Here is a 16,498-nt window from a genome sequence, read left to right on the forward strand (position 1 = left end):
ATATTATTGGCTTGGAATATCTCACTTCGCTTCGAGAAGTCCAGGTGTGGATCGACTGCCAGGGTGCGTCTGCTGCTGAGGTGGATGAAGCGGAGGCTGCGCTGAGGAACCAAACCGATGTCCATCCCAACCGTCCAACACTTCAAGTCATCAGATGGAATGGAGCCAAAATGATCTCATCTGTCCAAGATCAAGAGGTAGAATGATTAATTCGTGGTTCCTATCCAATTAATATTTCTCTTTATTTCTCTCTTTGTACAATTCCTTTTCTTTCCTCTACTTAAATTAATGGATCTGTAGCTACTGGTCGTATATTGATCACCGGCTAGTTAGTTACTATTTCCTTATTTCCCAATTTTCAGCCAGAAGACGATAATCTACCCAAAGAAGAAGAAGATGATGAGAAGCAACAGGAGGAGGAGGTCTTGCTGACGGCTGATGATGCTGTCGCCAAATTAAGCTTAGTTGACGGCTGATGATGCTACATGTACGTACGTACTCTCTCCGCATCCTATTCCATTTCGATCCATTGCATTTTTCTGCTTCTTCATGTTGAGTGGTGTTGCTAGCTGGATGTACTCTGTTTCTAGGCACCATTCAACTCTGATTCTGGCTGTCCTCTCCACATGCCGTTTCTGTGTATGTACGTTGCATAACAATTTAAACAGATTTCTTGGCAGCCTTTCGCATGCAGATGTCCAGCTTGGCTTGCTCCTCGATCAGAGTTTGTGACGCGAGTTGATTTCTGCTGGGACGGTGGCAGTATTGTACGTTGTTCGCTTCTTCAGTCGGGGTCTACGTTCTCCTCCTCTGAATCTGTATCCATCATTTGGCTTGATCAAAGTTTCAGTTTACTGCTGCTTTAAACCTTTATAATATTGCTCATGCTGAACTGCTGGCTTGTTAGATTCTTTCTTCAGTGTAGCATCTGCGTGCAAGCAAGTTTGGAACATATATATATGTTGTGTTGAAGGAGGCATACATAATTACATATGTGTTGTTCGCCTCATGTTTTTCTTATTTCGAGGAAAGTAAATTTGGCTCGTTTTTACCACCTCCAATACATACATATTGTAGTCTGTATGGAACATTGCAATAGAATTTAGATAGGCCCTGTTCCTCAAAGCAGAGCTTGAGATAACGCATCAGACTGACGAGTCAGAGTGATGAATATATAAAACTGGTTTGGTTTGCCTAATTAGTACTGTACTAGAATACAGCTGTTGATAAACGATGATATATATCCTACTCTGATCCATATAAACGCGCCGGTTGCACATAACTCAAGTTATCAATTCTCAGGTATGGGGTAACAGCAGTTAACAGTTTTTATGGATTCATGCTTCTGTAGGACCAAATTAACAGTTGGTGCGTTGTTTGATGTCTAGATTTTCCTCTCTTTTTTTCAAGTCTTCAATGCTTGGAGTTTGGACTTGATTTTTAGAAAATAAATAAACATCTGGCTTTTTGCATTCGGAGATGCATATAACTAACAATTGATTATTATAATATCCTGACATATATATAGTCAACAACACACGGGGAGGAAAAATATAAAAAGATGAAGTGTAGAAACGAGAATGACGACTAGAGGGCGGTGAATAGATGTCTCAATAAAATTTTTTTTGAAATAGATGGTCTTTTCTTATTTCTCACCCAATGCACCTCAAAACGTTCAAGCGGAAGCAAAAGAATCAGAGAGACAAAACAAGAAAACTAGTTCTATGGTAACATAACTCTATGGATGAAATATGAACCATAGTTTCCATTCAAGACCATTCTATGTGTCTTTATACATAAAAACTCGTAACTTTCAAAAATACTAGAGAAGATGGACACCGGACAAGATTATCCTCCAAGATGATAGTCTAGTGGTAAGGGGACTCAAGACCCGCTCAAATACATGAGTATGTGAGTGTTTAAGCCACTAGCATTAAGAAAAATAACTCTGCAAAGCTGAAAAACTGCAGCTCAAAGAAAAGATCACCGGGTAAAGAATCTCTCCAAATTGATGATCTAGAGGTAAGGGTACTCAAGATCCATGAGCATACACTCGTATGTGAGTTTTTATGCCTCTAGTAACAAGAAGAATGACCTCACAAGATGCTGAAATTTTAACCTAAAAATCAAAACGAAAATCAAAACCAAAAACCAAAAAATATGCAAACTTGCAAGGGAATCAATAGAGGAAAACTAGAATGAGGGAAATTCCAGCATATGCAAAAAAAAAAACATAAACTCATTACTCAAAGAGGTCTGCTCTATTTTAGGTGAATTACATAGATTTATCTCTCAAAATTCTCACATATTACATAGACTAAGTATTCATCCTTCTCTCCTCTAAAACTCTAGCTCTAAAGCTCTCAAATGGGTGGCACAAGAGGGCTCAAGTGGCTGGTTCAAACTCTCCCATAGTCCTACCCTTTTATTTATAGGCCTAGGAAACTTGACCCTTAAGTTTCCTAATTTTTTCCCAAAATACCCTCTCTTGTAGTACATTCTTACCTACCACCAAGGTTATTTTGGTCCATTTTATTCTTCATTCATTGGACGGCCGCAGCGCCTTCACAACTTAGCTTCCCCTCGACGCAAGTTTCGCGATGGTGCCACGTAATCTTGTAGTTCTCCTATAGTTTTGATGCCAAACCGCGAAACCGTCTGCACGATTCTTAAAGCGTAACTCACCGTCTTGCTTACACCTTAAGCAAGCGCTTTGATATCAACGGGTGTACTCCGTCATGCGATCCTGACCGTCGGCAAGTCTCTCCCGCTTCTTATCCCTTGAGCCGTCTTGTCACTTGCACCGGCAACCATTTCGCTTGACTTTGTCAACACGCCGTCTCCATCCGTCTTCAATGCTTTGCTCCAGTCCTCCACGTGTTTAGCTAGGATTACCCTTGACTCCGCCTGGTCTCTTTGATCGTCTAGCACCAAGCACTCCGCTTGGCTCCGATCATCTCGCCGTCGATCGCCAAGTCTGAGCTGTTCGTCAGGGTGTCACCGATGGACAAGGACCTAATGCGGTGGATCTTGAGGCCACTTGCGTGGTCACCGCTCGACCCCGCAGCTGACGCCTCCGCTTGACTCTACGGTCGACAATGCACCACCGCAGTTCTTCTTAAGGCCGCCCTTGCACGCCGCTGCCACCGACTACTCCCCCACGCCTCCTCTACCGCCCATCCCACCAATGCTATGCGTGAGGATGTCAATGGCGTCAGCGAGCTAGAACGACCGAGGACATAAAGGTCATTTCCACTTCGTTTTCACGTCGACAGATGCAAAAATAAATAAATAAAATGCCACATGACGTATGAAAAGAGCTTAAAGTGTCAAACGAGAATATTTTCGTAGGGCCCCCATGGCATTTTTGCACATCAGCTCAAGAGGATGGATTTTATGAGTATACCATTCGCTAGAGTGAAAAAAAATTAGTTATCTTCTTTACTACTTAAAAAAATACTTAATGTTTTCTTCCCATGATTTGTCCTCCCGTGAATTCTACAGCCTCCCACACCAGTACACCACGCGCTGCTGTACCGCGTGCTCACACGCGCTCACATGTGGGCCTGCATGCTCCCGCCCACGCGCTCGCGCGAACGTGCAAAAGCACGTGCATTAAACTAGTCCCTTCAAAAGGTTCTTCCAGCCCGAATGTATTTCTGAACCCGTTTCGTAGAATGAACGATGTCGATTACTGATAATTTATACATCTCAAGGAGCACCCAGATGTCGATTGCTGATAAATCAGCAGCAGAACAGAACCGCTCGGGATTACTGAAAGAAGCACGTCAGATGCATAAGACGAAAAAAGAGGTGTTGTACCATGAAATGAAACAAGGAGGCCTCATTTCACTCTGTTCCTTTAATCTGTATTTCTACATAGAATGGAATGATTAAGTTAAACACAGTCTGTCTCTTCACCACTCAACTACTCACAGAAAAAAAATTGTAAACACAAGCTAGACCAACTGGGATACATCCACTGGTGCTGAGGGATAATAATAAACTGGTTCTCATAACTAAGAATACCACCCAAGAAGCATGGCTGTCAGACAAGAGTATAGAAGAATGTGGCGCAAGCCCGGCAGTATCAACCCTCCAGCGCCGCCGTGGCTCGAGCCTGGAGGATGTGGACTCGAGGCTGGTGCCCCTGCCCTTGCACTGCCTGGACTTGCTGCGTCCCGTCAGGAGACGTATTTGCAGCTTCCGTAGCCTGCGACACAAGCACCAAAGCAATGCCATCATCAGTTGCAATTCAGAAATGATGCATAGTCAAACTCAAAACATCCACGAGATGAGAGGTCCTTTATATTCGGAAAGTGCAAGAAACCATAGTGTTATGCCGATACAGGTGCAAGATCCGTGAACAATAGACAATTGTCATGAACTTACTTGGGTTGTTGGAGGTGACCACGCCGGTGCCCTTGAAGTCGCAATCGTAGTCGTGGCGCCCCTTGGCCTGGTAGTATGCATTCATCACATACGAAGCATGGGACTGCACGTTGTTGGGGTCAAAGCACGCGCCACCGCTCTGTATCGGCTTACAGTCAATGTAGCCACAGGCATAGTTGATGTTGTTCTGCAGGTCGGTCGCATTTGCACCAGCCTTGACGACGCACCACTTCCCTCCACCAGACGGCGAAGGGTTTGTTGAGGGGTTTGGACTTGGCTTAGGAGATGGATTTGGAGAAGGGTTTGGAGCTCCAGACTGCAATGTAACAACACAATGTGCCAAATAATTAGGTCAGATAGAAAACTGAATTTCAAGCATCAGAGTGGAAGAATTAATCTCTCAAAGAAGAAATAGAAACTGAGTGCACAGAAGTATAGGCATTTCAAAAAAAAAAAACCCTGGTATTAATCTGAGACTCCGAACTGAGATATGCACATTTAGCCATTAACCTATTGCTCGTCAGAAATTTTTACAAAGTATTAAGAGGCCTGACATGAGGACTGTAGAATTGTAAATATGACTTATGCATTTGACAACAAACACATGGTCTCTGGAGTCTGGACTGGCACCGCCCGAAACATGGCCTGCCCAGCTTGATTGCCCCCTAAGATTATTGAGTCACTAATATAGGTCCTACCAAAATGCTAAAGAATACAGACAGCACCACCTTCTCCACATGGTATACTTTACCTGGGCATCACCAAGAGCAAGAGGCTAATCGCTGCCTATTTTCTTTGGTTGGACGATATTGGAGAAGCTACTCCAGATGCACACCAAAATCAATAGCTCGAGCAGAATCGGGGATTACAAGGTTCAAAAGATCAAAATGGCAGCATGCATAGGAATTTAGGATGATATGTGACCTAAAGAGAAAAAAAGTTTGAAAAGGCACTGCTCCATCCCGTCTATAACGGTACCTTACTTGTTGCCGGCATCAGAAAGTACCCAATAGGCATCTCCGTAAACCATATAACAAGTTTTCAGCTTATTTTTAGTTGAGCTTGAGTCCCACGACGCATAGAATCTTAAGCCCATCTCCTTTGCTTCAAGGTAGCTACTTGTGGACACACCAAACTATAACTACTGCTCAGGTTTTTATATTCTTACATTGGTAATAAGTACCATGTAAAAATCTGAGAATTACCCTGTGATAGCTAGCAAATAGATTTGGAGCAGAAGCATCTCATCACTCACTGGTGTGCACACGGATCTAATCAGAGTACAAGAAGCAAGTCCAAAAGATCCAGACGTGTCCAAGGCCTCAGCACATGGGATGCTGTCACTGGATCCATCCAGAAAAGAAAAGCATCCAGCTGAGTGAGGCACGTTCTAATCTTTCGGCAACTAGAACACGGAGATGAGAGGGCAAAAGTTGGAGACGCAAGACGGCCTTTCCAGAGGGGTCGGTCCATATATTCCATACATCATGGCAACACCTTTGACAATGCAGTGTGAACCTAACCACACAATGTGCTATCGGCATGTGGAGTGATTCTTCTGGCTGAAATCTAGGACCAAACCAGGTGGACCAGCTTCGATGAGCGTTCCGTGTACAAGTCGGTCTATCCACATGATATATTATTGACACAAGCAAGAACATACCGATGATCTATGTATTGACAGAGGACACTAGCAGAGAAGCTAACTAACTAATACATCACACCAATAATATGTCCAGATCTACTAATATGAATGTCGGTGACAAGTTCGCTTTCAACGGTGTCAAACGGTCATATACGTGTGCCCACTGATTCGTTCCCTCAAACTAAATAAAAAAGAATCAGGAGCATTGGTTTGGTGGTTTTAAAAAAATGCAACCTTTGACACAGTGACGCGAAGCTATGACCTACCTGGCGAGTATGAAGGCATTCTTGAATTGACAACACGACCTTTTGACGCAACTGAAACCGCGTCTCATTTCCTACTTTATTTTGAGAGTCAAATTTTAAATTTTGGCACCGAGTTAAGTTACGTTGTGTTGTGGGCACCGAGTAAATTACTACTCTAAAGGAGATCGAGAATTAAAGCAAGCAGATTTCTTTGGACCAAATAATGAATCAATCGCAGCAGAAGAAAGAAATTAATTAACGGTACGGCAGTGAGGGAGAAAGAGAGAGCAGAGGGATGCTGACCGAGCCTTGTCGGAGTAGTCCGAGATCGTATTTGGGCGTGAAATCCGGGTTGAAGATGCCAAAGTTCCTCTCGGCGATTGGGCCGGGCTTCTGGTTCTCGTCGAAGAGGGAGAAGATGTAGGTCTCGAAGGTCTTGCCCGGCATGAGCGGCGTGCCCTTGCCGCCGCTGCACACCCGTATCATCCCTGCGTTGAAGTCCCTTGCCTCCTCGGGACCGACGCCGACCTGGCCGGACTCGGCCTTTGTGGGCCAGCCGGCCTCCCCGACAGCGATCTCGACGTCGGCGAAGCCGAGCTTCTTCATGGCGGTGTAGATGGCGTCCATCTGGGCGTCGAACATGCTGGTGTAGTTGAGCTTTGTGGCCGGGTCGTAGATGCCGCGGTTGGGGCGGAAGATGGCGTAGTCGAGCGTCTGCGCGTTGTAGCTGAAGTAGGGGTAGGCGTTGACCATGAGCGGGGAGGCCGTGTCGCGGAGGAACCTGAGCATCGGGGCGAGGATCTTGTTGTCGAAGCCGGGGCGGAAGCGCGCGTTGGAGGGGATGCCGTCGGAGGGCGCGAGGATGCCGAGGTAGTGCGGGGTGGTGACGCGCACCCGGGGGAGGCCCTCGAGCTTGAGGGCCTGGGCGAGGCGGCGCATGGCGGGGAGGAGGGCGACGACGAGGTTGGGGTCGATGGTGGGGCCGAGGATCTCGTTGCCGGCGAGGAGGAGGGTGACGTTGGCGCCGGCGGCCACCTGGGCGGCGAGGTTGTCACGGACCCATCCGCGCGCGGCGTCGAGGCCGGTGGCCTTGTCGGCGAGGGCGGGGAGGACGGAGTTGGGGAGGGAGACGGCGAGGGAGATGGCGGGGGCGTTGGCGGCGAAGGCGGAGAGGAAGGCCGGGTTGGCGTCGAAGAGCTTGACGCGGTTGATGGTGGTCTTGGTGGCGAGGAAGGAGGCGACGGCGGCGGGCGTGGGGAGGTTGTCGGCGTTGGCGCCGTAGTTCACGCCGATGGGGAGGTCCGCGCCATGGACGCCGGCGATGGCGCCGAGCAGCAGGAGGAGGGGGAGGAGCATCGTCCTGATTGATTTGGGGGAGGAAATGGAAATGGAAATGGAAAGCAACGTGAGGAGACGGGCCGTTGCGGTTTTCAAACCTCTCCTCTCCTCCACTCCTCCTCTCCTCTATTTTTAATTAATTTTTAATTTAGGACGCAAATATACATGCGTGCGTGAGTGAAAGGTGGTCAGACCAGTCAGCGGTTCCTTCCTCCTTCCTTCCTTCCTCTGGGCAGCTAGTATTTTGTGCTGTGGTGGGGCCCACCACCACCACCACCCAACTTTCGTACGTGCAGAGAGAGAGAGAGACAGCATCTGTCTGAGACGCGTAGCCGTAGAGCAGCGCAGCTTTCCATGCCCATCCATCATCCATTCTTACTAGCATAGCGAGTAGAATTGCTAACAAATTATATTGTCATACGACAGCATCAACTTACTACAAACTCATTGTACTCATTCTCTCTTACCAACAACAGCAAGAAGAAGAAAGCTAAGCAAAGCAAAGCAAACGAGTGCCTCTGCCAAGGTTTTACAAACAGAGCAAAGAAACTACCACCACAATATCTGGGCTGGGTCTCATCCATCAGCTGCTACGCGTAGGAGACGCCGACCTTGACCGCGATCCTCCAGGTGACTCGGTGCGTGCTCCGCGGCGCCGCTGCCAAGCTTCCTGCCCGTCCTCACCTGCTGCTGGCCTCCTGTCAACATACATACATCAATACCATACACTTTGTTCAGGCGCAAGCAATCCTCAAAAACAGAACCACCCAATTACCACAACATTAGTTCTGGAGTAACTAACATATATGCCAGATACATGTAGTATCAGCACAAGAGGACAAAGAGTCAAAGACAACTTACTCATCATGACCATTGTCTGCACCACGGCGATTGTTCCTATCGTCAGGGGTGTAGGATCTTCGCTTCTTCTCCACGTCATCTCCTTTAGCCTGTCTTGGTGACCTCCGCTGCTCTTCCGGGGATGCAGAGTAGTCATCCCGCCTTCTAGGGGCAGGAGAGTATGACCTATATATAGTGTAGGCATCATCGTTTCCATAAAGATTGTTGCACATTGTATCATGGTTAATTTAATTCTTCACAAACACTCGATAATGGCATACCGTGATCTAGCACGGCCACGGGGGCGCGGAGAGCGGGAACGTGAGTATGAACGAGAACGAGACCGCCCTGCAGGAAGGATAGCAACTTATAAATATTGCAACCTGTTCTATTCAATGAAGAACACGGATAGGTAAAGATGGTGCCGGGACATTATAGAACCAAAGAAAAGAAACTGCATAATACATCAAGCATAAAACTGAATGGACCAAGACTCTGGTTTTTTTTTTAACATTTACCTCAGAATTAATCAAACAGCAGCAGTTATACATGGACAGGGTACATTTCCTTTAAGTTGGATAATGATGATGCAAACTCTAGCATTCAGGTGTGCAGCTCAAATAATAGGACAAACAATAACTATAACAGTTGGGAATAAATCAGATTACCATGGCGAGAAGAACGACGCCCTTCATGATCAGAATATCCTCTGCAAAGCAACCACTCAAGTCATCTAAAATGAAACGCAGATAAAGCTTTCAAAAAAGCAATGGGTACTGGCATACCTTGGATTTGTTCGTCTACGCATTTCCTCGGGCCTTTTCCGTGTATCCGCAGCAAGAACGACAGTGATCTCACGTCCAGCAAACATCTGACGGTTCATGTGATATTGTGCCTCAGAGGCATCAAAAGCGTCAACGAACTCCACAAATCCAAACCCTCTTGGCTCCCTAAATGATTACAAAATTTTCGATAAGTAAAATTCACATGGTTCGGTAAACAAACAAGAGGGCAGGTATTGATCATATATAGTATGTGCCCAATGAGTTACCACCATAGTTTCATATTTCAGTGAATCGTCTATAATCCTCCATGAAGTACAGCTAAAAACTTACTAACATGTTCATCAAATGGTAGCAAGCCTCTCAAAAAGCGGTTAGGAGCCCAGGCTTGTCTTAGTATCCAAATTTCTTGTATACATCTTCATAAAATGATTCGCTTCAGGTTCCTCAAATGTTTGAAAAGTCATGAAAGTACTTGAAACCAACTTCTCTTCATTATATCTTTTCAAGAAAGATACAGTAAAACCCTCCTCTTCAGGAAATTAATTTTGTCAACAAATCGAATCTTGTCTTCATAAAAGAACTTCATTGGCTCAATACTCTACCTCACCAAGCAAATGAACAGTTAGGACTGCTAAAGTGCTCTTCAACAAGTTCAGGGCTTGTATTTACTTGAACCAAATACAATCCTGGGAATAATTTCAAAAGAGTAATTCGTACCAGAAGAAAACTCATAGGTGGTATAATATAAAGCAAATATATCCTCTACAAGACATTAATTTGCGAAGTTCAGGACTTCAAGGAGTTACACTAGTCTTACTCCACACATTCTTCCTTAAGTTATCCAATGATAATTTTCGAGTTTGCAACAAGTGCATACAAAAAAGGAAAAGGGTGCTCCTACGTTCTTTTATGCAAATTTATTAAATTAGGATGATTAGCCCATTCCCAGACTGGAACCTCATGAAGTATTTTTGAGCTGTGAGCTGTGAATACATCTCCAGCAAACTCTAGTACCCGGGAAAAATGTTTGGATTCATGCAGACATTATCGGGTCAGGATATAGCATGCCGAAAGGATTGTTCTTCTAAACTCTTTACTTTAAAGGCACCAGCACGAAAAGGGCTTGAAGTTTCCGAGTGCCGTTGAGTCCCCAATGGTTCAACATGTTTATATAGCCAGTCATGGTATTGAAGTGAAATGGATAGATGTAGCAACTAAACCAACCAGATTAGCTTCGTAGCTTCACTAACACTTACCCAGTGTGATAGTCTCTTGGCAGGTAAACATCCCGAACAGGACCAAACCTTTCGAAAGGGGCTCGGAGATCCTCAGGCCTGCAAATTTGTGAGAACCATAAGGGCCAAGTTAGCAACCAATGAGATGGAAAAATGGACAAGGATAAACAGCAGGAGGGGATGGTGAGGTGAGAATTTCTATACCTGCATCTCATCGGAATGTTGCGAACCAGCAGGCTTACCGAACCTTGGTCACCGCGTCCTCCGCGCCCTCCACCACCACCACCACCACCATATCCTCTCCTCGGCGGGCTTCTTCCCCTGCCGCCATATCCCCTCCTAGGGGGGCTATGGTAAGCGGGGCTGTACCTCCCCATTGTTGTCGGTGCCTGCACACGCAGTTCGTTCAGTCCATTGGTAGCAAGCAATCCAAGATGGCGCGGCGCGTGCACTCATCATACAAAGGCACAAGAATCAAGGTGCACACAAGGTTGTGGACTCAGAAGCATACAGGACGCACATATTTCTCAAAGAATCAAACAAATCCAAGTGCGCCACATGGTAAACGGATAGATCGCCGCGAACGCTAAAAAAAAACAAGACAGATTCCGGGCAGCTAACCACCTAACTCGCACGAACATCCATCGCATCAGGAGATGTTCCGAAGCACGGCCGTAGGGCATGTGCGTCTATCCTGCTTCCTAGAGCATGAGACATAGCCGCGAAGAGCGAGCGAACGATACAGAAGGAGAGAAAGGGAGAGAGGAGAGGGGCGTTACCGCGGGTGAGCCGCCGCCGCCTCAGCGCCGCCGGAGATGCGGGATTAGGGCAAGCGAGGAAGGGGAGAGAGGACTCGCACGTGGCCGGGGTAAGGGTTTTATTTGGGCCGTCGGGATGGGCTGTTTTGTAGTGGCCTTACATTACATCTAACTCTGTTTTGTAGTGGGCCCACAATATGTCCATATATTGTTCCTTGCGCCCTCCCTGCAGCAGGCTTCTGTTCACCGGCGCTGGGATGTTTGTTTGAGATTTTATATATTTTTAAAAAAAAATTAAAAAATTGTAAATATATACGTCTGTTTTGAAATTTTGCAAATGTGGACTCTTGTCGCATTTTCAACCAGCGACAGGTAGTGTCAGCCTTATTCCAACGGTGGAGTTGGCCATGGTGACATCCACATCGAGAGACAGTAGTTTCTTTAAAACACGCGCAAGGAGAGAGAGGGAGAGAGGAGAAAGAAGAGGAGAGGAGATGGGAGGGGAGGGAGAGAAAAGCGACGAAGCTCTATTAGAATCTATCGTTGGTGGAGATAAATATTTTTATATTAGTAATTTTTTTACAAACCAACTTGGTAAGCTATCGTATCTAGTTTTAGGCATATCGTATCTAGTTTTAGTCACTACGTCCACGCATGCTGAACCATACGGCGGTAGCTCCTCCAGTTGTCTTACACTTGGGCTGCTGACCACTACGGCGGTAACTCCTACTGACTGTCTTACACTAGTCCTGGTGACCACTACAGCGGTAGCTCCTCCAGGCCATCTTACACTTGGGGCGATGACCACTACTACGACTGCTCCTCCAGGGCATCTTACACTGGTCTGGGTGACGAATACGGCTCCTCCTCTAGGCCATCTTACACTAGTCCGAGTGACCACTACGACAGACACCTTGGCTGGCTTTGACACCTTCCTCGACTTGGGGTGGTATGCAGGATGAGATCGAGCCCTCTCATCTTGGCAGCGCTCCTCCCGTAGGCATGCAGCTGACCCAGGAGGACTACGCGATGCCAGCTCTCACCGGTTGGCCTTCACGGACTGTCGTCCTGCCCGACCCGCTCATGTACTCAATGGATCAAGTTAGAGCATGGGGTCGTAGGGTGTCACGACCTTTTGAGCATGGGGGATCGTCCCCAAGCGGCGACACATTTATGAACTAGTTTATTGACTACATTGCTTGTATCGTATACTATGTAATAATACTCCAAAAGCAAACTCAGGGGTTGTTTGGTTCTCGCCTCAAGAAGCCTAGTCAAAATTTTGGCCGGCTAAAAATTGGGGTAGTCGTTTTGAACATTAAAATCTTACCTAGCTTTGCTATAAAAAAAATTGGCTGGCCAAATATTTTTAAGGCGCAGCTAAATTTTAGCCTTGAATCAAACGAAAACTAGATTTTCTAGAGGTAACCAAATTTTAGCTTAGCTTCTTAGAGGCAAGAACCAAACAGCACCTCACAGCCTCACCCCTCAGAATCCACGAAAGCAGCTTCAGACCACCTTGTGGATTCTTAGTAGTAAATATAGGTATTGATTCTAAGGATCTGTTTTCAGAATCAGGCAAATCAAAAGCTGAAACAAACATGACCATTTGGCAGTACTTCAGTTTTTATTTTGGAGAAGCTGAAGTTAAGCTGTGACAAAGAAGGTCACAATGCGGTAGATGTAGACGGGATGATCATATCTTAAACCAAATTGGAGTCACTCTTTAATGGAAATCGCATCCAAGGATCGAAGAAATTCTAATCGATTCTATCAAAAGATACATTTTCTTAAATCTAGCTACCGTATATTCCGATTGTCGACGCACGTACTAAAAAAACAGTCAGAAATGCACCCATGAAATGGCAAAGCGTAGATTCCAATTCTGTAACACTTTCCCGAATCTCGAGAGGTAATGCTGTACTTGCACTCTGTAAAGATGCATCTATATATTCATGTACACAAAGAATAACGAATATGCATCATACAGGGGAAACTCGCGGGGAATGGGGATGGGGATGGAATCAGATCCTGCTAAGCTAGCTGCAAAGCTGGTTGCAGAGGTCGTTGATCTTGTCTTGCGTAGCATCAGCTATGATGTAGGTCTGGTTTTTGCTTGTGCCTTCACAGATCAAGTTCAAGGTGTTCTCTCGTTGAATTATCTGTAAGGGAAAAGAATTTCAGTAACACGCATAGCCAAACTAAGGAACTGCAGTGCATGTTGACACAGCTGACTTCAACATTTAGACAAAAAGCAGCATTTACACTGACTGTTAAATGTTCGACTGGTTCATTTGTTTGCGATAACAATAGTAACATGGAAACGAGGAGGTTTGGATTGGATATTTCGTACTGTGCAAATTGTTGGCGACTAGTTGCATTTCCATCTCTTTGTAGGAACACAGCTGAGATAGTGACACCAAGAGCAGTGCTCGTTCGTATTGTATCCTCGGAAAAGCAGAACAATAGCCACAGTAAACCTGTAAATTCCAGGTGAGAGGTTTAGTCAAGCGGTGTGAAAACATATGTCGTAAAACCGGTATGCCTGAAGATCGAGGTTAGACAACATACCCAACAATGAGCAGAATAGCAGCAACCAACCACAGTATATACTGATACGTCTTGTGCTTGCGTTTCACGGGGGCAGTTTGTTGCCCAGGTGCTGCTCTTCTCTGGTTGAGCCAAGCAAATTGTGGGCGGATGAAGAAAACAAATCCAAGGAGGAAGCCGGATATAAGGCCCCCAATGTGGGCAAAGTTATCAACTCTGGGAAGAATCCCAAGAGCCAAATTCACCACGATAACAAATACCAGCGTTAATAATGCTGCCACCTAAAAACACAAGTGGCCGTACTGTTAAATTAAAAAAAAACTTTCAGAATGGATGAAGATGACGGATAGGGAAATGCATACCTTATTCGCATAGAGTGACCAATTTGTTATGAGTTCAGAAAGCATAGACCCAATCAATCCAAACAAAGCACCGGAAGCACCAACAGAAATGCTTGATCGTATGAAGAGAGCAGACATCAAGCTCCCACCAAAACCAGAGATGAGATAAACCAGACCAATCCTCACTACATCATGAGTACACAAAATGATTCAGTAAGTCATAGAAGCATTGATACTCTGCAATCCATATTTCCTTCATCACTTGCACTAGTACTTGGATGAAATTGATTCAAGTTCGTAAAAGTTTCCGCAGACTTGCTTTCAATAAAAGCGGGTGTAATGCCATTGTCTAAAAAAAGAGTTTCCGCAAACTAATAAACATGGATAGGGCAGTTTGAAGTATGACATCTTTCTTTTCCTTTCTATTAAGAATGCAAAGACAGTGTTTTCACTTACCAAACCCAAATTCTTGTTCGAGCCGTATACCAATAAATAGGAGGCACAGCATGTTGATGAGTAAATGAACAACTCCGGCATGAAGCCACATACATGTAATCAGACGCCATCCTTGGCGACCATGCACAACCTTAGACACATCTAGAGCTCCCATCTTCAGTAACCTGGCATTCAGATAAAATTGTTTTATTTTAGCCTATGGAAACATTTCGAGGTTCAAACAAAGGAAATACGGAGCAAGGATAATGGTTCTGAGCAAAGTATTTCTAACTTCAAACGTATCTAAAAATGTACCTAAATTGATAACACAACTAATGAAATTCTCGTTTTAAAATTGCAAATCACAGCATGCACCTGCTCTTGTTTGACTTTACACTTCCGAAAAGCATCAACCTTACAGTGACTAGTCTAAGTTTTACAGAAGTCTAACTGTGTAGTAACATAATCGCCCATAGACAATTGACAAGAAAATTTGAATTTGTCTTCAGTCTTCACCAACTCCCACTATGATGAGTACAGAGAATGGACCAAATCCACTATGAGAGTAATCAAAGATGAATCAAGGGTCCAAAGATTTTGTGATCATAGAGAGATCCTACATTTGAGTTGACAAACAAACTGCTTCCTTGCACAATTTTATTTTCCAACTGTCAGTTTCAGACAACGATATCACCCCAAATTAAACTACTAGCTCAGGAAGGAAGAAGGTTGCACACTTCACACCTATAAGAACTCTATGTCTGTATGAAGGTCAAGATAATGTTCATCAATATAAGGCTTTTCTCATTTGCAAAACTAAATCGGACAAACTTATTGTTCCAAACAAGGTAAATTAGACAAACTGAATTTTACTGAATGTTTCTACGATAGATACATTTTTTACATCTAAGACTTGGGGAATTGTAGTTCACAAAAAGGAAAGGCCAAGGGTGAGCTAATCAAAATGTCTTCTTTGAACCACCGCTCGTACAAATCTATATATCAACATCAAGGCAAAATATTTGTGTCATGGTTCACACCGTCGCTATGAACCGCATCAGGAATTAGTCTGGCGAACACAAACAGCCACAGGAAAAAAAGGTCATCTTTTGGTATAAAGGGATTAGGTTTCTGTTGCTACAATTAATTGTACGCGTATCTGAAGAATCAAGTAAGGAATTGATTAGTTAGCAAGAACCTAGAAGCTGAAGAACAAAAAAATGTGACCTTTACTGAAGCTGCAAGCAAGCACAGGTAAGAAGGGGGAGAAGGTAAGGACGGGAAGCGCGGCGACTAAGGTAACGTACGTGGCGGATGAGGGGCCGAGGAGCGGGTTCTCCTTGAGCGGCTGGAAGGCGAAGCGTCCGAGGAACCTGGCGGTGCAGTTGTTGGTGGCGCTGCGTCTTGGGCAGTCGTTGAGGTACATGGTGACGAGGAAGACGACGACGCAGGCGACGGCTGCGGCGGAGACGATCCATGGCGACCAGCGGCGGTAGTAGGGACGCGCCCTGAGCGGCGGCGTCGGCCTTGGAGGGGGGCGCGGCCTGGGCGGGGGGCGCTGGTAGTCGTGGGAGTGGGGGCGCTCGACAAGGACCTGGACGTCTTCGTCGGGCTTCATCATGGTGTGCGGGATTGATCCGATGGAATGGCAAAGGAGTTGTTGTTTGTTTTATATCCGGCGATGGATTGGTTGGAGTGAATGGGATGGGAAGGGTCGAATTGGAGCAAGGCGGCCTCTCCTCTCCGGGGCGGCGGCGGAGGAAAGAATGGAGGGAAAGCTGGTAATGGAGCGAGCGTGAGGAAGAAGGAGAGGAATATAATTTGGAGGGACGAGGAGAGCAGAGGAGGTAGCTGGAGTTGGCGTGTCGACGAATAGACGGACGTGTAGCAGAGCAGAGCGAGCAGACAGCAGAGCACGTGAAGGAAGGAAAAGA

The 16,498-nt window shown here is 45.6% G+C and overlaps 4 protein-coding genes across 11 annotated transcripts in view; 1 reads left to right on the plus strand and 3 right to left on the minus strand.

Annotated features, from left to right (window-relative positions):
- Positions 1–1,009, plus strand: part of LOC133886227 (disease resistance protein RGA5-like) — a 5,238-nt gene extending 4,229 nt beyond the window's left edge. Inside the window, exons 2-4 of one of the 7 annotated variants that reach the window (XM_062325962.1) lie at positions 1–197; positions 363–491; positions 669–1,009. The exon at positions 1–197 is cut by the window's left edge and continues 1,913 nt beyond it. In XM_062325962.1, the coding sequence (XP_062181946.1) occupies positions 1–197; positions 363–476 (311 nt within the window). In that variant the 3' untranslated portion in view covers positions 477–491; positions 669–1,009. Of the gene's footprint in view, positions 198–362 lie in introns of all 7 variants that reach the window. The other 6 variants (XM_062325961.1, XM_062325960.1, XM_062325963.1 and 3 more) reach the window with 6 other exon arrangements.
- A 2,807-nt stretch (positions 1,010–3,816) lies between these two features.
- Positions 3,817–7,742, minus strand: LOC133887467 (glucan endo-1,3-beta-glucosidase-like). Its single transcript, XM_062327429.1, has 3 exons — positions 6,586–7,742; positions 4,393–4,708; positions 3,817–4,213 (listed from the first exon to the last, which is right to left on the minus strand). The coding sequence occupies exons 1-3, from the start codon at positions 7,636–7,638 to the stop codon at positions 4,185–4,187; spliced, it is 1,398 nt and encodes a 465-aa protein (XP_062183413.1). The 5' UTR covers positions 7,639–7,742; the 3' UTR covers positions 3,817–4,184.
- Positions 7,743–8,011: 269 nt separating this feature from the next.
- On the minus strand, positions 8,012–11,384 carry LOC133887468 (serine/arginine-rich SC35-like splicing factor SCL30). Of its 2 annotated transcripts, none has more exons than XM_062327431.1 (8): positions 11,260–11,384; positions 10,685–10,869; positions 10,502–10,579; positions 9,246–9,410; positions 9,129–9,169; positions 8,742–8,808; positions 8,482–8,646; positions 8,012–8,318 (listed from the first exon to the last, which is right to left on the minus strand). In XM_062327431.1, the coding sequence occupies exons 2-8, from the start codon at positions 10,855–10,857 to the stop codon at positions 8,204–8,206; spliced, it is 804 nt and encodes a 267-aa protein (XP_062183415.1). In that variant the 5' UTR covers positions 10,858–10,869; positions 11,260–11,384; the 3' UTR covers positions 8,012–8,203. The 2 variants fall into 2 exon arrangements, with proteins under 2 accessions (XP_062183415.1, XP_062183414.1); XM_062327430.1 differs by lacking the exon at positions 11,260–11,384 and adding an exon at positions 11,105–11,243 and having other exon boundaries at positions 8,012–8,320; positions 8,481–8,646.
- A 1,717-nt stretch (positions 11,385–13,101) lies between these two features.
- Positions 13,102–16,498, minus strand: LOC133887421 (RHOMBOID-like protein 2). The gene is made up of 6 exons (XM_062327369.1): positions 15,872–16,498; positions 14,586–14,749; positions 14,151–14,314; positions 13,810–14,069; positions 13,592–13,718; positions 13,102–13,400 (listed from the first exon to the last, which is right to left on the minus strand). Exons 1-5 carry the CDS (start codon positions 16,183–16,185, stop codon positions 13,610–13,612), a joined length of 1,011 nt encoding a protein of 336 aa, XP_062183353.1. The 5' UTR covers positions 16,186–16,498; the 3' UTR covers positions 13,102–13,400; positions 13,592–13,609.

This window comes from Phragmites australis, chromosome 12, assembly GCF_958298935.1.
Source record: "Phragmites australis chromosome 12, lpPhrAust1.1, whole genome shotgun sequence".
NCBI classification, from domain to species: domain Eukaryota; kingdom Viridiplantae; phylum Streptophyta; class Magnoliopsida; order Poales; family Poaceae; genus Phragmites; species Phragmites australis.